The sequence below is a fragment of the Hypanus sabinus genome, chromosome 9 (assembly GCF_030144855.1).
Source record: "Hypanus sabinus isolate sHypSab1 chromosome 9, sHypSab1.hap1, whole genome shotgun sequence".
Classification (NCBI taxonomy): Eukaryota; Metazoa; Chordata; class Chondrichthyes; order Myliobatiformes; family Dasyatidae; genus Hypanus; species Hypanus sabinus.
The window spans coordinates 66,782,669-66,809,048 of NC_082714.1; the positions used below are offsets into that span (position 1 = coordinate 66,782,669).

Here is a 26,380-nt window from a genome sequence, read left to right on the forward strand (position 1 = left end):
AAATACATCTCTTGATAACATCTTACCGGATATTTAATCCTGAAGTTTGTTCCACATTTTCCCAACTTTGCAATTTTGACAACAATTTCTAAAATTTAGAAAAATAGGTAAAGTTAGCTAAAAATATGTATTTGTTAAAGCATCTTTAAATTAAAAGAAATAAAGCACAAATATTCACCAGCTTGGGAAACCAGTTCAGATATTCTTTCCATTTTCCATTACAATAATCCTCAAAATCTACCTTTGAAACTTATAAAATCAGTGTCTACAAAGTATCACTGCAAATGGTCAAGTATAGAATCATAGAGCACAGTAAAGGGCCCTTTCAGCCCAACTCTTCCATGTCAATCATAATGTCCACCTATGCTAATCCAACATTTGGCCTCCATCCTTGTCTTTCCTATCCAAATGTCTGTTTAATCATTGTAATTTTCCCACTTACACCACCTCTTCTGACAGCTCTTTCCAAATGACTATCACCCCTTAGATCTCCGATTGCCTATTTGATAATATAACTGTTAACTGCTATAAGATGCTATATTGCATTGAAGGTATTAAGGTGCTACTGATTGCAATTTTAGTTGAATACTCGTTACAGCACTCTAACGTATTAAAACAGAGACCAATTATTTGTTGTTTTAAATTGGATTCCTTGTCTTAGCATACACTCAAACTTACCAGTGGCATGAGTAAACCCTTAAAAGAACTGGACAACATTTTATGCAGGACATAAGTAAAGCATAAGCCTTAAATTTACAAAATAAAACCAAACCTCTTTCTCTAACTCCAAAGTAACATTCTCTTCCCTTAACTTCTCAAGACGTTCAAGTTTCTTACGAAGGCTTTCCATTTCTTCTTTAAGAAGTGCATTGTTATCTTCCATTTCCCTGTTTAAAGAATAAACAAACAGTTCATATTCAGCATGTTTCATAGAATAATAGAACTTGGAAATAGGCCTCTCAATCCGTTGAGTCCAGGGCAACTATAAAGATTTCATTCCCACCAATACCAAACTTCCCCTAGATTACAGTACTTACCAACACAATAATATAGTAGTCAATTAACCTATCAACCCACATGCCTTTGAGGAGAGAGGGGAAAACAGACCAATTTGAGGAAACCTACACAGTCATGTGGAGAAAATGCAAACTCCACACAGAAGCAGTCAAAGTCAGGATTGAACCTGGGTCAATCAGGTTGTGGGTATTTGTTATGTCTGTGAATGATCTGGATGTAAATGCAAGTAGCACTATCAGTAAGTCTGCAGATGAACTAAAAATCAGTGGAGGGTAGTGTTAGGCTACAGGGTCATAGTGACTTGCTGATGAAGCAAACTAAGAAATGGCAGATGGAACTTAATCCTGACAGATGTGAGAGAAGATATTTTGGGAGTGGTATTGAGGATTGGATATACACCATGACTATTAAGGTCCCGGGGAATACTGAAAAACATTGGGATGCTAGTGTGCAAGTCCAAAGATTCTCTAAGGTGGCAGTGCAGGTACATGATTAATAAGTCATTTGGGATAATGGCTGTCATTAGTCAGGGCACTCGAGTACAAGATCACAAGATCACCAATATTATAAAAAAGGTCAGACCTCAGCTGGAGTACTGCATGCAGTTCAGCTCACCACAGTATAGCATCTCACAAGGATAACAGTGCTTTAGCTATGAGGAGAGACTACAGAGTTTGTTTCTACTTTGTCTGAATTGAAGGAAGTTAAAAAAGCAGAAAGGATATAAATTTAGGCCAAAGGGCAAGAGATTTGGTGAGGATATGAGGGAGAGCTTCTTTGCCTAGAGAAAGGTAAGCTCTGTTCCCTCTCAGCTGTACAGATGTGCAGCCACACAACAAGTGAAATGCTCCCATGTACATAGCCTTTGTTGCCGCACAGCTGTAAATTTCTTCACATTTAAACATTTAAAGTGCCATGTAGTCTTCCGGCCATATCGGAGCAATAGTTGGTCCATGCAGCTGTAACAATAATTAGAGGGGTCATTGGTGGTAATTGACTGAGAGTGTAGAGGAAGCAGAATGACTGACAGTACTTAAGAGGTATCACTTGAATTTCCTGGATATCAATGGTGATGGGCCAATTGTCGGAAAAGGAATTGACACAGATCTGTGCCAATTGGGTAGGTACAGACATGGTAGACTGAATGACTTGTTTCCAAGCTGTATAACACTAACTACTTTTAAAGGTCACTATAGTTTTAATTGTACCACTATTTTACAAATAAATAATGCCCATCTTACGGATTAGGTTCACAAGATTATATTAACATAATATAATAATCCTACCTGTAATAGTCATTTTTCTCCTTCATCTGTCGGAGTTCTTTCTCCAGCTCAGGGACACGAGCCAGATCTGACCGCATATTCTTCACTATTACAGAATCCTGTTCTTGTTGGCTTATTGTATTCTCTAATTCCTAAACAAAACAAAATGATTCTAAATATTTATTTCTTTGTCTCTATATTTCCCTCCTTCTCTCCTGTTAGTGAACACCATTTTATGGAATCCAGCAACCATCATTTGGTTCAAGTAGTTAGTCTTTACATATAATCACTCCAGTGAACAACATGACAATCTACATGACTGCAAGGGCCCAGAAGCAAAGTTTAAGCTTTCTTTTGATAAAATCAATACACAAATCTTACGATTAAAAATAACAGGGCTTTCATAAAATCACTCCTAGAAAAATTGCACAGTTTTGATCTCGATACCCAACACAAGATAGCACAGATACTGTGTTGCCCTTAAGGCATTTGTTTAGTTTGTTATATTTTTGCTTTAGTAATTTGTTTGTAATCGTTTTCTAGTTAAAGTTAAGGTTGTTGAAAGTAAATTTGTTGTCTGTGATATATCGCAGCATGCGATGACGTCACACCCGGTTTCGCTGCGTCCTGTGGGAAAATACCGGTTTGGAGAAACGGAAAGGAGGGGGCTTGTGTGTGCAGGATCAGCGCAAGAAAAGTCTTCTTACTACGCACTAGAAACATCATAGAAGCAATGCCATAAGTTCATAAGATAATGGATATGTTGAAGTAAAAATGTTAACGCTGATTCTGTTAAAAGTAATGATGGTTGATAACGTTTATGTTCTTTGTTATTTAAAGAGTTGCGGATAGCTTGTGTTGAAGTATTTAAAGCAGTTGATGGCGTAGTTAGATTCTGACTGTATGTTGTACTTTAATGTAATATAATTTGTTGTCGTTTTATTTTTGCAGGTATTTATGATGTAAATGTGATGCTAAGAAGGAAACAAATACTGTATATATTTTGTATTGTTTTATCAATAGTTTTCACCATTACAGTAAATGGTTAATCTTACTGGGATCGCGCCTCATTGACTCCGGTTTATACTTCGTGTTTAGTTCAGAGTTTTTACACCTGTGTGAGAACTCTACAGATACAATAGGTTGACTCTTAATAAATTATTCTAGAAGGTTATGCCTGTGCTCACTAGAGTTCAGAAAGATGAGATGAAGCTTCATTGAAATGCACAAAACTTTGAGAAGTTGTTTCCTCTGCCTGTACTACCTGCCTTGGTCATTTAGATTGAAAAGAATTGTGACTCTTTGAGATTCATTGCCTAAGAGAGCTTTAAATGCTTAGTCATTGAAATACATTCAAGCTCATAAACAATGGATTCTTATACACGGAAGGAATCAAGGTACGTAGAAATAGTCTGGAGAGACAGATCCACCCAATGAATGGTACAGCATGATATAGTTCCTAATTTGTATATTATTGCCAATAAATTAAGCAAATTGTATGCCATAGAAATTAAATTTGTTTTAAAATTAAGTGAGAATGATTACTGCATCAATTTGCAAATCTTAATTGTAACTCAATATTGCGTTCCTATCTAAATTATTTTCAATGTTCGCTAGCATATGACAACTGAAAGAAACAAATTGTGAGTGATTTTCCTTTTTGCCAATCTATGGCACTGAGCCAACTGGCAGGGATTCCAAATCAATGAAAATGAATAGGAACTCAAAAAATTGGTATTTTTGCTAATGTTTTAACAAGTCATGGTCAAGGAACAATAACTCTATCTGAAATCTCCACAAAGTACAGAACTCCTCTGCCACCTTGCCTTTCAGGTGATGATAACTAGTCCTCATCCTTTGCAATGAAGTATGTGATAAACTGTTTCCTATGCTGAACAGGCTCTGAGAAAAACACAGCTCACCTTCAATCTCCGTTCATTCTCAGCACTGGCCACTTGAGCTGCTTCTAATGCCTGAATTTGGTGTACAGCCTCTTGCCACTTCCTGTTAATGAAAACAAAAACAATTAGCCCCATCAAAATATATTGCAATTACAAAAAACTGGGAGGAAAACACAGACACAATGTCAAAGGACCAAATAATGCCGCATGAAAAAAATTCCTTTCCTCGTAACCTTATAGAATTTTTCTCATTAAGCCCATAAATATTTCTACATTGTCAATAGAGGAACAAGGAAAATATTCATTTCACAGCAAACTAGACAAACAAAATTTCAGGTAAATTTCCTTTTCAAATGTATCTTAGTGCACTAGGCCAAAAAAGTGATGAGTTGAAGAAATATCAAAGTTCCATTCCCAGTTGTCACAACTCCAAAGAAAATAAACCAGATTTTCTTGTGAACCCCTTGCTTTCTTGGTGCTTGTCAACTTGGCTCAATTGTGAAGAATTGATACCTGAATGAGGCAACTAACAACTATACTTATGATTCCAGACCCAAGTGATGAGTCAATAACTTTAGCTCTTACAGTATACACCTAAAGTAAACCACGGAAATATGGATTGTGGTTCAGCCTAATGGCTAACTGAAGTAAACGCATAGTATCTGGATTTGTCATGCAGTTTACTGTCTTGGGAAAAATATTCAAGAGCTGTTATTTTTAAAACAATAGTTCACACTATCAAATAGCATGAGGAGAAAGTCGATACTGGAAGATTAAAAATTAATATGTTTATAAAGAAACTAATATGGTTGTCTTTAAAAATTCTATTTCCATCAAGAAATTTAAACAGTGACAGGCGAAAAGTGATGGGGATGAAAGCAACCACTACAAAGGTGGACATCCAATGATCGCCAAAATTTGATTTTTGCCATACTTCCGCTGTACTTCTAGTTGCTCAAGCAGCTCTTGACGCTCTGTGGTCAATGTCGACAGCTGCATCTCCTGTGCCATTTGTTTCCGTTGTTGCTCTGATATCTTGGCCTTCAAGACTTCGATTGTCTGCATGACAATAAAGAAAGCACTATTATCAGAAATGTTAAAATATTAAAGATGCTTTAAAAAATTTTAGATTGCATTCATATCTTCTATTTTCTTAATAGCATCAATACTGGACTGTACATTTTCAAGAGGCATAATTTTGAACTGTAATTTCAAATAATACACGTTCCATCATATGATTGATAAATGATTTACAGTTGCTGATGTTCAAGTAAAATAAGAAATAAATAAAAGATTTCCTTTCTGTTAGCACTGTTGAATTAAATGTCACACAAGCAGCATAAAATTAGCAAACAGGCTACCTGACAGCAGGACCTACCATATACAAAATCACATCAGAAGAAATACAGCTTAACTAAAATAAATACAATTTAAATTATTTTTACAGGAAGACATTAAACAGAACGAACCCAATTTGGTACATTAGTTAACATTTTGGTCCTTTAGCATGGGCAGTTGTAAAAGGAGGGATGATAGATAGAAATTAGTAATTACACCCTATAGAGCATGTCCAGTGACTCAAATAGAAATTATACTTATAAAAATTATAAAATTATAATTATAAAAGTCATGCTTGATTGTACATTCTTACTTGTTCTAGTAACTCACCAGCAACAAACAATCCTCAACACAAATGCCTCTGAGAGAGAGCAGCTGCTGCTCCTCTCTGCAACAAAAGTCAATGCTCTGAATAAAAGTAAAAAAGTAGAGAAAAAACTGGAAGCAATAGTCATAACACCAGTTCCAAGAATAGAACTATACGTTCAATATTGAGAGTTTGTTCAAAGTTCTAACTTTTGACAGAATGATAGTATTCATGGTATTATTTGGATTACACATGGAGGCATTTTTGGCTAATTCAATTATATTATGTCAAAATAAAAATTCACTATCGTTCAGTATTACAAAATTATTTAAATGGCAAATTAAAGTTTAAGGACTGAATATTTACAGATAATTGTTTATTTCATCAATGCAGAAAAATAAATACAAGTAAGCGTTTTCTTCCAGTAAAAATGGCAAGACTGGGAGATCATAATGTTTCTTGTATTAAACTCCAGTACTAGGCTTCTACCATTGGAGTTCTTCAATGTGCAGGTGCAGAGTTCATATGTACACTGTACTAGAAAATTACTCTACCTTCTAGGCTGGGAAAAATATTCTAGCTACAAATCCCATGAGTCATTGTCAATGTTTCAGGTGCAATATTAATCTGAGATGGCCAGGAACAACGTGGAGAAAGCTATGGATGAAAACCAAAGGTAAAGCATAACTCTCTGACCAATCCCAAGGGTCCACCCAATGCTGGGCCTCTCTCTGTAAGACAATGCAGAACATTGCAACCTACTATTAATAGATACAACTTTGCATGGGTGAAATCAATAATGGTATGTAGTGAGAATTTAAATATCTGTATGTTTTAACAGAATACATTGTCACTAGGAATCTGAATAACTAAATTCGGTGTTATGCAGCCTGAAAGACCATACCATTTCACCTTTGTTGCCTAATGAATTTACCTGATTGGCTTCTGCAAGTTTTTCTTCTCTTTCTTGCAGCTTCTTATCCTGGAGCGCAAGATCCTCTTTCAATGAATTAGTCGCATTAATCTGACTCTTCAATTTTGCCTCAGCCTCTGCTTCCTTTTCCTGAAGTTGTTTCAATTGGGTAACTAGCTCCTGATTTCGATCAGCCTCTCGCTACATTGGGAGAAAGTATTAAAAAAGGACAAATCACAGTAAAAATAGTCATAGAAAATAATAAAAACCACAAGTTGAAAATCTGCAATAGTCTGTCGTCAATTACCTTCGTGTTTACAAGCAGAATCACAATAATAAAAAAAATAAAAACTGAGAAAGAGCATTCAGGCCACTAATGGCCATGTTGTAGCGGTGTGCTACATGCAGCGCTAAAATTACGACACGGAGTCGGTAACTGCAGTCGAAGGAAAAAACTTTATTCGAAATCCTCAGCCTCACTTTTAAGCCTCCCTCAACCTGCTTCCTGTGGCGCAGAGGCTCCAAAGCTCTGTGCTCGCAAACCCCCGTAGGCTATCTAATTGTGAGCCGGTTCGGATGTGCCAGGAAATGGGTCGCCACATAACCCCCCCCCCCCCCCCCCAGAACCGGCGATACACCCACCAATGTCACAGTCAGGGCCAGAACCTGCTTGGGAGGTCGGCCTCTGCGCCGAGGTGCCGGAAACTCGGCTGGTTGCGCCAGGTCCACATGGGCCGGTTTGAGGCGGTCCACCGTGAAAACCTCCTCTTTCCCCCCAACGTCCAGCACGAACGTGGACCCGTTGTTCCAGAGCACCATAAACTGCCCTTCGTATGGCCGCAGCAGCGGTGGCCGATGCCCGCCCCGTCGTACAAACACAAACTTACAGTTCTGCAGGTCTTTGGGTACGCAGGTCGGGTTCCGCCCGTGCTGTGAAGTGGGTATGGGGGCCAGGTTACCGAGCTTCTCGCGTAGTCTGCCCAGGACTGCTGCTGGATCTTCCTCTTGCCCCCGTGGGGCTGGTAGGAACACTCCGGGGACGACCAGGGGCGCGCCATATACCAACTCGGCCAACGAGGCATGCAGGTCGTCCTTGGGCGCTGTGCGGATGCCGAGTAGGGCCCAGGAAACTCATCCGCCCATTTGGCTCCTCGCGGGCGGGCCATGAGGGCCGACTTCAGGTGACTGTGGAAACGCTCCATTAGCCCGTACGACTGTGGGTGGTAGGCAGTTGTGTGGTGCAGCTGAGTCCCCAAAAGGCTGGCCATAGCTGACCACAGGCTGGAGGTGAACTGGGCGCCTCTGTCAGAGGTAATGTGGGCCGGAACACCAAAGCGAGATATCCAGGTGGTGATCAGGGCTCGGGCGCAAGATTCGGAGGTGGTGTCGGTGAGCGGGACCGCCTCTGGCCATCTTGTGAACCGGTCCACGATAGTCAGGAGGTGCCGCGCTCCGCGCGACACTGGCAGGGGGCCCACGATATCCACATGAATATGGTCGAAACGCCGGTGGGCGGGATGGAATTGCTTTGGTGTGGCGCTGCACCTTGGCTGTCTGGCAGTGCATGCACGCTTTGGCCCATTCACTGACCTGTTTGCGGAGTCCGTGCCAAACGAACCTGCTGGAAACCATCCGGACAGTCATCCGGATGGAGGGATGCGCCAAGTTATGAATGGAGTCGAAAACAAGGCGCCGCCAGGCTGTCGGGACAACGGGATGGGGCTGGCCGGTGGCGACGTCACAGAGTAGGGTCCTCTCACCCGGGCCTACAGGGAGGTCCTGGAGCTGCAAACTGGAGACTGCGGTTCTGTAACTCGGAATCTCCTCATCTGCCTGCTGTGCCTCTGCCAGTGCCTCAAAGTCTACCCCTTGGAAAAGGGCATGAACGGTAGGGTGAGAGAGTGCATCCGCCATGACATTGTCCTTACCCGAGACGTGCCGGACATCCGTCGTGTATTCAGAGATGTAGGACAGGTGGCGTTGCTGGCAGGATGACCAGGGGTCGGACGCTTTCGTAAACGCAAAGGTAAGCGGTTTGTGGTCCGTGAACGCAGTGAAGGGCCGACCTTCTAGGAAGTACCTGAAATGCCGGATTGCCAGGTAGAGCGCCAGCAGTTTCCGGTCGAAAGCACTGTACTTGAGCTCGGGTGGCCGCAGGTATTTGCTGAAAAACGCCAGGGGTTGCCAGCGACCTGCGATGAGCTGCTCCAGCACCCCACCGACTGCCATGTTAGATGCGTCCACTGTGAGGGCGGTAGGGGCGTCCATTCTGGGATGTACTGGCATTGCGGCGTTCGTCAAAGCTTCCTTCGTTTGAACGAAAGCGGCGGTGGACTCCTCGTCCCAGGTAATGTCCTTGCTCGGACCCGACATCAGGGCGAACAGGGGGCGCATGATCCGGGCAGCTGAAGGGAGGAAGCAGTGGTAGAAATTGACCATACCTACGAATTCCTGAAGGCCTTTGATCGTGGTGGGTCGGGAGAAGTGGCGGACCGCATCTACCTTAGCGGGCAGAGGGGTTGCCCCATCTTTAGTAATCCTGTGGCCCAGGAAGTCAATGGTATTGAGTCCGAACTGGCATTTGGCGGGGTTGATTGTAAGACCGTACTCGCTCAGTCGGGCGCAGAGTTGACGGAGGTGGGACAGATGCTCCTGACGACTGCTGCTGGCTATGAGGATGTCGTCCAAATAGATGAACGCGAAGTCCAGGTCCCGTCCCACCGCGTCCATTAACCGCTGGAACGTCTGTGCGGCATTCTTCAGGCCGAACAGCATGCGGAGGAACTCGAAAAGGCCGAAAGGGGTGATGAGAGCCGTTTTGGGGACGTCATCAGGATACATCGGGATTTGATGGTACCCTCGGACGAGATCTACCTTGGAGAAGATCCGTGCGCCGTGCAGGTTTGCTGCAAAGTCCTGAATGTGCGGCACAGGGTAGCGGTCCGGTGTGGTAGCCTCGTTCAGCCTGCGGTAGTCGCCGCATGGTCTCCAGCCCCCCGTGGCTTTGGGCACCATGTGCAGGGGGGAGGCCCATGGGCTGTCGGACCGCCGGATGATCCCCAATTCCTCCATCCTCTGGAACTCCTCCTTCGCCAGTCGGAGCTTGTCCGGGGGAAGCCGCCGAGCGCGGGCGTGGAGGGGTGGTCCCTGGGTCGGGATGTGGTGCTGTACGCCGTGCCTGGGCATGGCCGCTGTGAACTGCGGTGCCAGAACCGATGGGAATTCCGCCAGGACCCTGGTGAAGTCGTTGTCGGACAGCGTGATGGAGCCGAGGTGAGGGGCTGGCAACTGGGCTGCACCCAGGGAGAACGTCTGAAAGGTCTCGGCGTGTACCAGTCTCTTCCTGGGCAGGTCGACCAGTAGGCTGTGAGCCCGCAAAAAATCCGCACCCAGAAGCGGTTGGGCTACGGCGGCCAATGTAAAGTCCCACGTGAACTGGCTGGAGCCGAACTGTAGCTGCACCTGACGGGTGCCATAGGTCCTTACTGTGCTGCCATTCACGGCCCTCAGGGGAGGCCCCGGTGCCCTGCTGCGGGTGTCATAACTCGTCGGAGGTAAAACGCTGATCTCGGCACCAGTGTCGACCTTCTGTCCCACACATACAGGAGGCTTTCCCGATGGCCAGCCGCCGTAGCCATCAGCGGCGGCTGGCCCTGGCATTTCCCGGGAACTTGCAGGGCGGGCGACAACGGCGGGCTTCTGCACCCCACCGCTGGTGGTAGAAGTACCAGTGTTCATTGGGCCGGGGGTTGGTGGGCTCTGCGGCCAGGCCTGGACTGGTTTGCTGCTGGGAGCGTGGCTGGGAGATCTGTGCGATGGACGCCCCGCTCACCTTTTTGGCGTTCCACAGCAAGTCCGCCCGGGCTGCCACCTTCCGGGGGTCACTGAAATCCGTGTCGGACAGCAGCAGGCGTATGTCCTCGGGCAGCTGCTCCAGGAATGCCTGCTCAAACATGAGGCAGGGTGTGTGTCCGTTGGCCAGAGACAACATCTCATTCATTAAAGCCAAAGGAGGTCTGTCGCCCAAGCCATCCAGGTGCAGTAAACGGACAGCCCGCTTGCGCCGTGAGAGTCCGAAAGTCCTGAGGAGCAGGGCTTTGAATTCCGTGTACTTGCCGTCTGCCGGGGGCGACTGTACGAACTCTGCGACCTGGGCCGCTGTGTCCTGGTCGAGGGAGCTCACCACGTAGTAGTAGCGGGTGTCTTCTGAGGTGATCTGGCGAACGTGGAATTGGGCTTCGGCTTGCTGGAACCATAGGTTCGGTTGCTGTGTCCAGAAACCCGGCAGTTTCAACGAAACCGCATGAACAGAGGCGGCGTCGGTCATTTCTGGTCCAAAAATCGTTTGGACCGTTGGGGTCATCAATTGTAGCAGTGTGCTACATGCAGCGCTAAAATTACGACACGGAGTCGGTAACTGCAGTCGAAGGAAAAAACTTTATTCGAAATCCTCAGCCTCACTTTTAAGCCTCCCTCAACCTGCTTCCTGTGGCGCAGAGGCTCCAAAGCTCTGTGCTCGCAAACCCCCGTAGGCTATCTAATTGTGAGCCGGTTCGGATGTGCCAGGAAATGGGTCGCCACAATGTCAGGTTAAAAAAAGGTATTTCAGACTTTTCCAGTATCCAAGGCCACAACCTTACTCTTAGTTCTATACCATCATCACAACGTAGGTGAAGCTGCATTTTATCAAGTTCTATCTCATCCTTTTACTTTAAATCTACATCCCTCCAAATATTGTCTATCTTGGTATCGGGCCTATGCCTCACATAATGTTATATCCAAATAAAAGTCAACTTTCTTTTAAAAGTCACATTAAGACAAAAGAAAATTTACACAATCTCAAAAAGCGTTCATAAACAAGAAGGAATTACAGCCTATGACTGTCATTATTTTCACATCTTTTTCAATTTCCTTGTTGGCTATAGATAAAGTGCTGATAAATGGGATTAATATTGATAGCATAAACAGAATGGGCTGAAGGGTCTGTTTCTATGCTGTATGAATCTATAAAACTGAAGTGCTGAGAATCTGCAATTTAATTGAGTCTGACAGGTTGCAGATTGACTATTCTTCCCTTGATGTAGTTATTATGCTGCTGGCTTGTATTTAGAGAGTCTAAGTTAATAATCCAGAGAAATTCATAAATCTTCCAACTAATTACTCTTCAGTTCTATCAAAAGGAGACTGACAAGCAGCACAAAACAACTAAGTACAAAGAATGCTTTGTGCCAGAAGAGTTTATTGCCTGTTCAAACATACAAACCTCATGGTTCCAGGAGCTGGACTGCGCTGCCTTCTCCAGCTCAATCCTAGCACGTTTATGACTAACTTCCATTTTCTGCTTTTCTCTTTCCGCCTCTAGAGTGCGGGAGTGGGAAAGAATACATTCAGCCTGTTCTTCAACCTAGAAAATATATGTCAAGCAATTTTTAAACTCTAGTATTTTTTAAGGAATTATGAGGGGTTGGGGTAGTTTGGGAGAAGAATTCTTCATAAGAAGAATGAGAGACAGAAACAGTATCAGCACAAAAAAATTAGATGAGCAATGTTTACATCCATGTGATAGCATATTTTGATTAAATATACAAACCCCATTTCCAGAAAAGTTGGGATAGTTTCCAAAACAAAAATAAAAATCTGTGATTTGTTAATTCACGTGAACCTTTATTTAACTGACAAAAGTACAAAGAAAAGATTCTCAATAGTTTTACTGACTAACTTAATTGTATTTTGTAAATATACACAAATTTAGAATTTGATGGCTGCAACACACTCAACTAAAGTTGGGACAGATTTAAAATAAGATTGAAAAGTGCACAGAATATTCAAGTAACACCGGTTTGGAAGACTCCACATTAAGTAGGCTAATTGGTAGCAGGTGAGGTATCATGACTGGGTATAAAAGTAGCGTCCATCAAAGGCTCAGTCTTTACAAGGATGGGTCGTGTCTCACCCCTTTGTGCCAAAATTCGTAAGAGAATTGTTAGTCAGTTCAAAAGGAACATTTAACAACGCAAGATTACAGAGAATTTAGGTCTTTCAACATCTACAGTACATAATATTGTGAAAAGATTCAGAGAATTCAGAGACATCTCAGTGCGTAAAGGGCAAGGTCGGAAACCACTGTTGAATGTGCGTGATCTTCGAGTCCTCAGGCAGCACTGCCTAAGAAACCGTCGTGCTACTGTGACAATTATAGCCACCTGGGCTTGGAAGTACTTCAGAAAACCATTGTCACTTAACACAGTCCATCGCTGCATCCAGAAATGCAACTTGAAACTGTATTAAGCAAGGAGGAAGCCATACATCAACTCTATGCAGAAACGCCAGCGAGTTCTCTGGACCTGAGCTCATCTCAGATGGACCGAAAGACTGTGGAACCCTGTGCTGTGGTCAGATGAGTGCACATTTCAGCTAGTTTTCGGGAAAAACTGGCGTCGAGTTTTCTGTGCCAAAGATGAAAACGACCATCCTGACTGTTATCAGCAAAAGGTGCAAAAGTCAGCATCTGTGATGGTATGGGGGTGCATCAGTGCCCACGGCATGGGTGAGTTGCATGTATGTGAAGGTACCATTGACTCTGAGGTGTATATTAGGATTTTAGAGAGACATATATGACGTCTCTTCCCGGGACATCCATGCTTATTTCAGCAGGACAATGCCAGACCACATTCTGCACGGGCTACAACAACATGGCTTTGTAGACACAGAGTGCATGTGCTTGACTGGCCTGCTACCGGTCCAGATCTACCTCCTATTGAAAATGTATGGCGCATCATGATGAGGAGAATCAGACAACGGAGACCACGGACTGTTGAGCAGCTGAAGTCTTATATCAAGCAAGAATGGACAAAATTTTCAATTGCAAATCTACTACAATTAGTATCCTCAGTTCCAAAATGATTAAAAAGAGTTATTAAAAGGTGATGTAACACAATGGTAAACATGCCTCTGTCCCAACTTTTGTTGAGTGTGTTGCAGCCATCAAATTCTAAATTTGTGTATATTTACAAAATACAATTAAGTTGATCAGTAAAACTATTGAAAATCTTTTCTTTGTACTTTTGTCAGTTAAATAAAGGTTCACGTGAATTAACATATCACAGATTTTTGTTTTTATTGCATTTTGGAAAATATCCCAACTTTTCTGGAAATGGGGTTTGTACATTAATGATATAAATATTCTTTAATTTTGAACAATACATGATCTTTTCAATTTCATGAAATACAGACCTATGTCATGACCTAAAAGAGTCATAACCACAAAAACAAAAGATTTGTTTTCAAAGCCATTCCACAAAAAAGTAATTAGTATTCTCAGTGAAATGGTTTTCTGCTGGTGGATTCCCTCAACAACCTAAATTACTAAACTGTACCAACTAAATTTGGAAAATCAACACGTATGCATACAGTATATCCAAACCTTTACAGGCACAAAAATAGGTTGTACATTCACAACAACTATTTTTTCAATAAATAAAAATTGAAGGGGAAGTCAAAGGAACACAGCTCCAGTCCTAAATGAGAGGTCAGCAGTGGAAAGAGAAAGCAATTTCAAATTCCTAGGCATCAACATCTTTGAAAATCTATCTATCCTGGGTCCAACATACTGATGCAATTACAAGGAGATCACACTAGCAGCTATATTTCATTGGGAGTTTGAGGGGATTCAGTACAGATACACCACAGCGAGCATTCTAACTGGCGAGCATCACCATCTGGTAGAGTGGGCCCACTGCACGCGATCAAAAAAACCAGTAGATGGTTGTAAAACTCAGCCTCCCCACCATTGATGACATCTTCAAAAGGCCATGCCTCAAAAGGGAGTGTCCATCAGTAAGGATCCCCACCCTTACCCAGGATACGTCCGCTTCTCATTACCATCCCTCAGACAGGAAGTACAGAAGACAAACGTTCAATGTTTGAGGAACAATTCCAGATAATTGGGACACATTGGGACCAGTACAAATTGGTCCAATTAAGAGGAGGCTGACAAAATTTGCTGAAGTTCCATGGAAATAGTTAAAAAGATTATTTTAAAAGAGGGATCATTTAACTGAGTAACAAATTATGTATTTAAATGAAATACAGAACAAATTAGAACACTATCGATATTATTATAGTACTGAAAAACTGTATTAGTTCCTAATAGTTATCAGAGGAATTCATCCAGTGTGTACGTTCTTTTGAATCATTGAAATGAACAAAATCAGCGCAGGTGACTAGTATAAATAATGGACTGCCTTCATACAATGCTATCAACGAATGCATCCTACAAACCTTCATTTTCATTGTAACATTCAAGATGATTGTCAATACCCTGGTGATTGTAGTGATGACTTGCAGCAGACTGAAAAGCTTGAGCACGTAGATATTAAGAAAGAGGACGTGCAGGAGCTTTGAGAAAGCATCGTTGGATAAGTCGCCAGGACCAGATAAGATGTACCCCAGGCTACTGTGGGAGGTGAGGGAGGTGATTGCTGAGCCTCTGGCAATGATCTTTGCATCATCAATGGGGACAGGAGAGGTTCCAGAGGATTGGAGGGTTGCAGATGTTGTTCTTTTATTCAAGAAAAGAAGTAGAGATAGCCCAGGAATTTATAGACCAGTGAGTCTTACCTCAGTGGTTGGTAAGTTAATGGAGAAGATCCTGAGAGGCAGGGTTTATGAACACTTGGAGAGTTCATAAATATGATTAGGAATAGTTAGCATGGCTTTGTCAAAGGCAGGTTTGTGCCTTATGAGCCTGATTGAATTTTTTGAGGATGTGACTAAACACATTGATGAAGGAAGAGCAGCAGATGTGGTGTATATGGATTTCAGCAAGGCATTTGATAAGGTACCCCATGCAAAGCTTATTGAGAAAGTAAGGACGTATGGGATCCAAGGGGACATTGCTTTGTGGATCCAGAACTGCCTTGCCCACAGAAGGCAAAGAGTGGTTGTAGAGAGGTCATATTCTGCATGGAGGTCAGTCACCAGTGGGGTGCCTCAGGGATCAGTTCTGAGACCCTTACTCTTTGTGATTTTTATAAATGGATGAGGAAGTGGAGGGATGGGTTGGTAAGCTTGCTGATGATACAAAGGTTGGAGGTGTTGGGGATAGTGTGGAGGGCTGTCAGAGGTTACAGCGGGACATTGATAGGATGCAAAACTGGGCTGAGAAGTGGGACATGGAGTTCAACCCAGCTGAACTCACTATCTGCTGCAGGATCTTGCGATCCAAGATGGTGCAATTTCCAAACCAGGCAGTGATGCAGCTGCTCAGGATGCTCTCAATACAACCCTTGTAGAATGTGATGAGGATGAGGGGTGGGAGATGGACTTTCCTCAGCATTCACAGAAAGTAGAGACACTGCTGGGCTTTCTTTGCTATGGAGCTGGTGTTGAGGGACGAGGTGAGATTCTCCACCAGGTGAACACCAAGAAATTTGGTGCTCTTAACAATCTCTACCAAGGAGCTGTCGATGATCAGCTGAGAGTGGTCGTTCCCTGCCCTCCTTAAGTCAACAACCATCTCCTTCGTTTTGTTCACTTTCAGAGACAGGTTGTTGGCTCTGAACCAGTCCATTAGCCACTTCACCTCCTCTGTATGCTGACTCGTCGTTCTTGCTGATGAGACCCACTACGGTCATGTTATCGGCAAACTTGATAATGTGGTTCGAGCTGTCTGTTGCAGCACAGACGTGGGTCAGCAGAGTGAACAGCAGTGGGCTGAGCACATAGCCCTGGGGGACCCCCCCCCCCCCCCCCGTGCTCAGTGTGATGGTGTTGGAGATGCTGCTTCCGATCCAGACTGACTGAGGTCTCCCAGTCAGGAAGTCTAGTAACCAGTTACAGAGGGAGGTGTTCAGGCCCAGTAGGCTCAGCTTTCCAATCAGTTTCTGAGGAATGATTGTGTTGAATGCTGAACTGAAGTCTGTGAACACCATTCAAACGTATGTGTCTTTTTTGTCCAGGTGGAGGGTGATGGCAATGGCATTGTCTGTTGAACAATTGGGACAGTACGTGAATTGCAGGGGGTCCAGTGAGGGGGGCAGCAGTGTCTTGCTGTGCCTCATGACAAGCCTCTCAAAACACTTCATGATGATGGATGTGAGTGCAATGGGACTGTAGTCATTGAGGCAGGGCACTGAAGACTTCTTCGGCACGGGGACAATGGTGGTGACCTTGAAGCACATTGGAACAGTGGCGCTGCTCAGGGAGATGTTGAAGATTCTGAACACATTTGACAAACTTTATTCCACTTAGTTCTCTTACAGTTTAGGATTCCCAATCAAAATGTGTCATCATTTCATTTTCACTCTCAGACATTTCTAACATCACCAAGCCTGAATGACAGTCAGCAAAGTTTTGAATTGTTTTACTGTTTTTTCACTTGCCCACTATCACTGCTTTCTGAACACAAGTGCCCACAACTGACACTATTTAAAATCTGTTCACTCTAAGCATGGTGCAGCTGGATCCTCTATTTCCTCACTTGCTGACCCCAGTCACTTCAAATTGGCAGCATCTTATCCACAATCACAATCAGCATAGATGCAGCACAAGGTTGTGTGCTTAGTCCCTTGCTCTACTCGCTTTACGCTAGTGACTATGAAGATAAGTACAGTTCCAATTACATATTTAAGTTAGCTGACAACACCAGTGTCACTGGCCAGATCAATGCTGGTGACGATTCAGATATAGAAAGAAGACTAAAAATCTGTCTGATGGTGCCACAACAACTTCCCACTCAAGATCAGCAAAACCAAAGGGATGATTATTGACTACAGAAAGAGGGTCGGTGGAGGGATCAGCAACTTTAATTCCTTGGCATTATCATTTCAGATGATCTGTCATGGATCCAGCATGTAATTGCCATTACAAAGAAGGCACTGGGGTGCTTCTCCTTTCTTAGAAGTTTGCATGAATTGGGCATGTTATCTAAAATTTTTACAAACTTCTATAGATGCATAGTGGAAGATATCCTGACTAATTGTATCAGGGGCTAGTATGCGAACACCAATGCCTTGAATGGAAAACTCTACAAAAAGTAGTGCATACAGCCCAGTCCATCATGGGTAAAGCTTTCCCCACCAATCAGTGCATTTACAAGAAGTGCTGTCTTTGGAAAACAGTCTCCATCATCAAGGATGTCCACCATCCACGCCATGCTCTCTTCTAGCTGCTGCTATCAGCAAGAAGGTATACGAACTTTGGGTCCCACACCACCTGGTTCAAGCACAATTATTAAACCTCAACCATAAGGCTCTTGAAGCAGAGGCAATAACTTCACTCACCCCAACACTGAACTGACTCTACAATCTATGGACTCACTATTAAGGATTCTACACCTTGTACTCACAATACTTATTGCTTATTTATTTATATTTTAATTTTTGTATTTGCACAGTTTGTTGTCTTCTGCACAGTGATTGTCTATCTTTATCTTTGTTGCGTGTGCTTTTTCCATTGATTCAATTGTGTTTCTTTTTAAGGTTTCCTTAAGGGGAAATCATGCTTGGCAAATTTTTTGGAATTCTTTGAGGAAATAACAAGCAGGATAGACAAAGGATGTTGGGCATTCGACAAGGTGCTGCACGAGGCTGCTTAACAAGATGAGTCCATGGTATTACAGGGAATATACTAACATGGATAGAAGATTGGCTAATGGGCAGGAGACAAAGCATGGAAATAAAGGGGGCCTTTTCTAGTTGGCTGCCAGTGAAAAGCGGTGTTCAACAGGCATTGGTGTTGGGACCGCTTTCTTTCATGTTATATGTCAATAATTTGAATGAGGGAATTGATGACTTTGTGGTAAAAGTTGCGGACGATATGAAGACAGGTGGCATTGAGGAAGCAGGGCAGCTGAAGGAGGATATTGGAATAATCCTACCAACAACCACAACAGTAAGCAGGATGATCATTACAGAGTTTAATAACTCAGAACAATCATAGACAAATTGGAATTTTTAGTCACAACAAAAGAAGATGCCATTGTAGTGCAGCAGTTAGCACAACATTATTACAGCTCGGGGCATCGGAGTTCAATTCCCATGTCCTCTGTAAGGAACCCATCTCACGGAATGTGTGGGCTTTCTCCAGATCCTATGCATCCATCACATCATGCTCTACAACTTTCGACATCTTCAATGGGATCCTACCACATCCTTACCCACCCTCCCCCACTAACTGCTTTCCACAGGTATTGCACCCACCATAATTTCATTGTCCATTCATCCCACCATACTAACCTCCTTCCTGGCACTTATCCCTTCAAGTGACAGAAGTGCTGCACCTGCCCATTCACCTCCCCCATCATCTCCATTCAGAGAAGCAGACAGTCCTTCCAGGAAAAGCAACACTTCACCTGCAAATCTGTTGGGGTTGTTTACTGTATCTGGCGCTCCCAATGCAGCCTCCTATATATTGATGATTATCAATGTAAATTAGGGGAATGCATTGTCAAGCACCATCAGCAAAAAGCAGAATTTCCCAGTGGCCAACAATTTTAATTCACATCCTCATTCCTGTTCTGCCATGATGAGCCCACTCTCAGGATGGAGAAGCAACACTTCATTTTCTGTCTCCAAACTAATGGTAACATCGGTTCTCTTTCCAGTCATTTTTGCCCCTCCCCCTTCCCTCTTCTATTCTCCCCTCTGGCCTCTTACCTCTTCTCCTCGCCTGCCTATCACCTTCCCCCTGGTGTCCCTCCTTTCCATCATGGTCCACTCTCCTCTCCTATCAGATTCCTTCATCTCCAGCCCTTTGCCTTTTCCACCTATCAGCTCCCAGCTTCTTTCTTCATTCCCCCACCCACCTGGCCTCACTTTTCACCTCTAGCTTGTCCTCCTTCCCCTCACATCCCAACATTTTTATTCCAGCCATCTTCCCCCTTTCTTTCTAGTCCCGGTGAAGGGTCTTAGTCCAAAACATCGACTCTTTATTCCTCTCCATGGATGCTGTCGAGTTCCTCTAGCACTTTGTGTGTGTTGCTCTGGATTTCCAGCATCTGCAATATCTCTTGTGCTTCCAATTCTATATGCTTCAACTTTGTTTGCAAATCTCATGTGCAAATCTTATCAGAAGCCCAAATAAATCATATCCACTGATTGTCTTTCATATTTTCTTCCAGATACATCCTCACAAAACTTTCCACCAGTGAGTCATAAAATGATCCTTTTAATAAATCTGCAAACATCTATAGACAATCTGGATAATCATATTATTTTCTCAGAGCCTTGATAGCAACTGTATGAAAAAAGCCATTGTTAAAACCAGTTCTCAACTCAAGCAATTCTCCAGTTACATCAAAGAGTCCTTTTTTATGCGGCCTTGCTTATTTTTCTCCAATTTATGTTTTTATCCAGGTCCCTCTTAAAGGCTATGCAACCTGCTTACACTTATGGGTATAAATTCCAGATTCTAAATAAATATATTCTTCAAGTCACTCTTAATTCTCTTCCATACTTTTATTCCTTTTGTCCTCAACACTTCAATCAAAAACTAGTCAACGATTCCATCATTTTGTAAATTTCTACCAAAGCCCTGCCAGCTTTCTCTTTATCAAAGAAAATGGTCCCAAATTCTCAAACCTATCCTTGTGGCTGTAATCCATATCCCAGAACCGGTCTTGTGAAAAGTTCCTTTCTAATGTTTTCACACAATTTCCCATAATGAGGTAATCTGAAATTAATACAATATTCTATTTGAGGCCAGACTAGTGTTGTACGGTTTCAACATCACTTCCTTATTTTTATACCCTAGCCTCTATTGATAAAACTGAGAATCATGAATTTCTTATAAACTGCTTTCCAATCCTGCCTCCTCTGAAGACATCTGTAAACACACCCATATGGCCCCTTTGCTCCTGCACCCCATTTAGAGAAGTAATCTTTTTGCTATGTTACCCTCTCCTTTTTTCTCCTATCAAAATGCATCTCATAATTGTTCCACTCCTCTGCTTTTCAACTATCCTCTGTGTCCTGGTATAATCTAACACTGTTTTCTGCATAATTTACAACTTTGCCAAATATTGTGTCATCTCCAAATTTAGAAACTGGCTTGCATCCCAAAGTCTTGGGAATAAATATAGATCCAAAAAAAGACATCGATCCCCAAAACCAATCATGGGAAATCACTACTAATCACCTCCTTCTATCCATAAAACCCTGACCCTCTCTTTATTACTTAATTCAATTTGTATCCATGCCGTGAATGACCCCCTTATATCATTTTCAGCTTAACCCTGTTACCCTGCTCTTTATCAAAACCATTCTGGAAATTCATGTACACCACAATGAAGGCAAAAAAGAACATTGTATTTATTAAATACAATTTGCCCTTAGCAAATTCTTGTTGGTTTACTTTGTTACCTTAAAGTGGCAATTAATCCCATCCTAAATCTATGTTTCCAAAAGCCTTCTCACCACTGAGATTAAGCTATTGGCCTGTGGTTATTAGGCACATCCTTGCTTTTTTGTTTGAAAGATGAAAGGTTTCTAAATTTGTGAAAGGTGTATCAACCTCCATCTCTTTAACATTACTCCAGTATCCAAAAGTATTGGAAGATCAGTTTTCTCGCACATTTCTCTCAAATTCTTTGACTACATCCTATCTGGCACTGGTTACATAACTATTTTAAGTTTAGCCAACAGTGCTATCAATTAACATTTTCAGTGTTTCCAAAATGTCAGCAGTTCCTTGTCTTTCTCCCTCCTTTCTTAAATATCAAAGTCACATCTGCTGTCCTCCAGTCTACTGGAACTATTCAGGAACTTCAGAATTTTGAAAGATAACTCAAACATCAATTATCACCACAGCATACACTTGCTCTCATTTCTTATGGTCTACATTCTAACATTACCACCTGCAGATCCTCTTCTATGTCACATAACATCCTGACTTGGGAATACGTTCGTTCTTAAAAGCATCTTCAAATTCAGTACTCAAAAGGGCTGTGGAGGCACCTTCACTGAAAGATTTAAAACGTGGATTCATTGTGTTAACAAAAAATTAAGCATGATCAACAACTGCTGGCTTCAGTTGCTGAAGTTCCTGCAGGCCAAGGATTATTTCACTAACTAAATGTTTACTCAAGACAACTCATGCCAACTCAGTAATTTCTTTTAACAAAAGTCTTAAAGCAGCAAAGCAACTCTGCATAGGAGAAGCAAGACAAGAATCAAAGATGGCTCAATTTTCAGATCAAGTTTCTCTCTGACTGTCACTTACTCCTATTGTCAGATGTCTGCTCAGTTCAAAAGCAACAGTGGAGAACTAGTTCACTGAGATAACACTACTCTAAAAAGGACAACATAAATAGTCTGGAATACTGCCTGCAAAGAGATTCCTCAGTTAAACCCCAAGGTCCATTATTGCACTCTCTTCATAAAGTATTTATTATTTGAAGAGAAAAAGAAATTCAACACCATGGGGTAATAAAAATAGTAAGCAATAGGTTAGCTCAAAGTCAGCAAAGTCATGTTGGCCTGAATAACCTCCTTATTTGCTTTTCCCATCAATAATCTTGTGGTTCATCCACTCCACTCAAAGAACACTCACCTCTGGACCAACACATTAAACACTTAAATATCATTGCTTTAACTGAACATGACCATGAATGCAACTTTGGTTTCATGTGCTTTTGCAAGACTGGCATCATGGTGCTACAGTTAGAGCAGCTGCTGTACAGGTCAAGAGGACTGATCTCCAATGCTTTCAAAGGTTTCAAAGGTACATTTAACGTCAGAGAAATGTATACAATATATATCCTGAAATACTTTTTCTTTGCAACCATCCACGAAAACGTAAGAGTGCCCCCAAAGAATGAATGGCAGTTAATGTTTGAACCCCAATTCTCCCCCAGCTTCCCTGCCTCCCGCACATAAATAGCAGCAAAGCAACGGCCCCCTCCTCCCCCCCTATTGCTAGTGTGTCAAAATGTAACTTATAGCACATCTCAAAGTGGCAAAAAAATAAAATGTTTGGGGTAAGACAATAAATTAATCAAGACTTGAAAAAAAGACATTACCAGCAACCTCAAAGGGAAAATAAGCTCAATAATCCTCCAGAAAAATAGATGAGGGCCTCAGATTTTTTTTCAACTTTCTCCTCTTTCCACCTCACAAATTCTTGCTACTTTTATTTCCTCCCCCAAAGCATCATTGTACATACGTTACTAAACACATTACTCTCAGTAATCAGAAATAAACCATCTTAGCTGTCGGATTCTGTGGAAATCTATAGCATTTAACTACCCACTGAATTAATTTCCTGAATGAGCATTATTTGAGCCATAATACAACTGAAATGTCCACACTGCACTGGATTGCAGAAGTCTTTAATTCAAAGAGAAAACTAAAATACAAAGTAATGCTTACTACCATCAGTACCACAGTGACACTGCAGAACAATGTACTAACCTCAAGCCTCTGCTGGTATTGCAGTAGCAAAAGCCGTGAAGTTGAGCTTGGCTGACCTGTGCTGTGCACAGGTGCCGAACTTAGTGACAAGAAGTTGTTGAAGGAACGCAAGGTGGAGACAACAGTGGTATTCTCTCCTGGATCATCCATTCTAACTTTGCCCTGTAAACAATTCAGAGAAAAAAAGTTTATTCAAAGGTACACTGTACATCATCCAAAACTGATAAAAATACACAAAAGAAGAAAATTTTGGGGGGGAAAACCCTGCAAGTCAGACAGTATCTGTGGTACGAAAAACAGTTACAATTTCAGATCGAGGACACTTCATTGGAGCTGAGAAAGAGAGAAACAAGCCTCTAGGTGGTAAAGAAGGTGGAGAGGCCAATGAGTGCAGCAAAGAGCATTTCTCTGATCAGGTGATATAAATTGTTAACAAAATATTGCTAAAGAATAGTTTGCATGTGGGGGGGGGGAAATCAGAATGGAAAGCACAGAAACATGCTCTTCAGCCCAAGTCATCCATGGTGACTGTGATGTCCACCTACATTAGTACAAATTGGCTGCATTAGGTTCATATCACCCTAATCCGCTCTTATCCAAGTACCTGCTCAAGTGCCCTTTAAACACTATCATTGTATCTGCCTCTATCACTTCATGGCAACTCATTCCTGCCTGCATGAAAAACATGAGTCTCGGACCCCTTTAAGTTTTAAATCCCACATCTAAGGAAAAAGATTTTATCTTTGCACCTCATAATTTTATAAACCTCAATAAGGGAACACCTCAGCTTCCTAAATAAGAAACACAGCTTATCTAATCGTGCTTTTAAGTGCTCTGTTCCAGACAACATCGTGAAGAAGTGCTTCTACACTCTCTCTGTTACCACCATGTCCTTCCTGCAGTGCAAAAGACAGAACAAGCACCCTGATGTTTTACACACCTACAAAATGACATTGGAACTGTTATACTCAGTGCCTCAGCTAATGAGGACTAGTATGCCAAATGTCTTCTTCATTATCTTTTTGTCAGGAAGCTCTGAACTTGCACTCCAAGGTTTCTCTGCACATCAACTCTCCTTAGATCATTTCCATTTATTTTTTATGTTCTGGTAGGATATGACACACCAAATCCTTTGCTTCAGTGGGCTGGATTAAATTCTGTCACTGCCCAACACAACCATTCATATCCCCTTTCCTTCCTTCTTCACAATCTACTACTCCATCAGATTTCCAGGCAGGGAGATCTTTGACCACTATCCTCTAACTCCCATTGCCAAGCCCTAACCTCCAAGACCAGCTTTTGTTAAAACCTTACAGAAGTTCATGTACGCTACCATATCTTCATCAATTTTCTTAGTAACCTCTCAAAAATCTCTATCAGATTGTGAAATAGGATTTCTTCAAAAATTATATTGATTCCTAATCAATCACCGGCTCCCCAAATGAACATCAATCTTAGACCTTAGGAAAATTTCTAATAATTTCCCTCAGGTTCACCAGTATATAGCTTCTCAGCTCTACCCTTTTTGTAATAGAACAAAATTAGCTATCCGCCAGTTTTTGGTAACTCACTTGTGGCCGACAAAGATGCTTAAATCTCCAATCTGATCTTTTGCTTCCCAGAAATCTTGGAATAGATCCCATTGGGTCTTGGGGATTCATGCATGTTAATGTTTACCAATATTTCTAACATTCATCCTACCTGACACAGACATGTTCCAAAACATCAGCATACCCGTCCCTTGCTCTCCATTTGCACATCCCTCTACCTGGCAATTACCAATGGAAGTGCTCATTTCAGATTCCACTAAAATCTTCTGGTTCCACACTTAAGAATTTCCTTTTAGTCTCTGAAGGGGACTATTCATTCCAAAACTACCCATTTACTTCTAATCTACTTTGAAAAGTTTTTGGTGTTTCTCCTTATTCCTACTTGCCAAGATTATTAAAAGTCCTCTTTTTCCACTCCAAATTTCTCACCATTCCCTATTAACTTCAAAGGGTTCCCTCAGTATCAAATGCCTAGGAACAGACAAGTTATGAAAGTGTTTAATTGGAGTAAGGGGAAATATGAAGCTATCAGGCAAGAACTTGGAAGCATAAATTGGGAGCAAATGTTCTCAGAGAATTGTATGGCAGAAATGTGGCAAATATTCAGGGGATATTTGTGTGGCGTTCTGCATAGATACATTCCAATGAGACAGGGAAAAGATGGTAGGGTAGAGGAACTATGGTGTACAAAGGCTGTTGAAAATCTAGTCAAGAGGAAAAGAAAAGCTTACGAAAGGTTCAAAAAACTAGGTAATCATACAGATCTAGAAAATTATAAGGCAAGCAGGAGGAAGCTTAAAAATGAAATTAAGAGAGACAGACAAGGCTATGAAAAGGCCTTGGTGAGCAGGATTAAGGAAAACCCCAAGGCATTCTACAAGTACATGTGGAGCAAGAGGATAAGATGTGAGAGAATAGGACCAATCAAGTGTGACAATGGAGAAGTGTATATGGAACTGGAGGAGATAGCAGAGATACTTAATGAATACTTTGCTTCAGTATTCACTACAGAAAAGGACCTTGGCAACTGTAGGGATGACTTACAACGGACTGAAAAGCTTAAGCATGCAGACATTAAGAAAGAGGATGTGCCGGAGCTTTTGAAAAGTATCAAGTTGGATAAGTCTCTGGGACCGGGTGAGATATACCCCAGGCTACTGTGGAAAGAGAGGGAGGAGATTACTGATCCACCGGCAACGATCTTTGCACCTTCAATGCAAACAGGAGAGGTTCCGGAGAATTGGAGGGTTGCAAATGTTCCCTTATTCAAGAAACGGAGTAGAGATAGCCCAGGAAATTATAGACCAGTGAGTCTTACTTCAGTGGTTGGTAAGTTGATAGAGAAGATCCTGAGAGGCAGGATTTATGAATATTTGGAGAGGCATAATATGATTAGGAATAGTCAGCATGGCTTTGGGAAAGGCAGGTCATGCCTTACGAGCCTGACTGAATTTTTTGAGGAGGTAACTAAACATATTGATGAAGGTAGAACAGTAGATGTGGTGTATATGGATTTCAGCAAGGCATTTGACAAGGTATCCCATGCAAGGCTTATTAAAAAAGTAAGGAAGCATAAGATCCAAGGGGACTTTGCTTTGTGGATCCAGAACTCTTTGCCACAGAAGGCAAAGAGTGGTTGTAGACAGGTCATATTCTGCATGGAAGTCGGTGACCAGTGGT

General features: G+C 42.2%; 2 protein-coding genes across 8 annotated transcripts in view; one reads left to right on the forward strand and one right to left on the reverse strand.

Annotated features, from left to right (window-relative positions):
• Positions 1-26,380, reverse strand: part of mad1l1 (mitotic arrest deficient 1 like 1) — a 1,079,555-nt gene that overhangs the window by 1,011,976 nt on the left and 41,199 nt on the right. For all 7 annotated transcript variants that reach the window (XM_059979806.1, XM_059979807.1, XM_059979800.1 and 4 more), the window contains exons 2-9: positions 23,151-23,312; positions 12,005-12,145; positions 6,763-6,942; positions 5,118-5,242; positions 4,205-4,286; positions 2,304-2,434; positions 773-887; positions 27-88 (exon numbers count right to left, since the gene is read on the reverse strand). In XM_059979806.1, coding sequence (XP_059835789.1) covers positions 27-88; positions 773-887; positions 2,304-2,434; positions 4,205-4,286; positions 5,118-5,242; positions 6,763-6,942; positions 12,005-12,145; positions 23,151-23,300 — 986 coding nt within the window. In that variant the 5' untranslated portion in view covers positions 23,301-23,312. The remainder of the gene's footprint in view (positions 1-26; positions 89-772; positions 888-2,303; positions 2,435-4,204; positions 4,287-5,117; positions 5,243-6,762; positions 6,943-12,004; positions 12,146-23,150; positions 23,313-26,380) is intronic.
• nudt1 (nudix (nucleoside diphosphate linked moiety X)-type motif 1) overlaps positions 1-26,380 on the forward strand; it is an 86,184-nt gene that overhangs the window by 12,676 nt on the left and 47,128 nt on the right. The gene's annotated exons all lie outside the window — the stretch shown is intronic.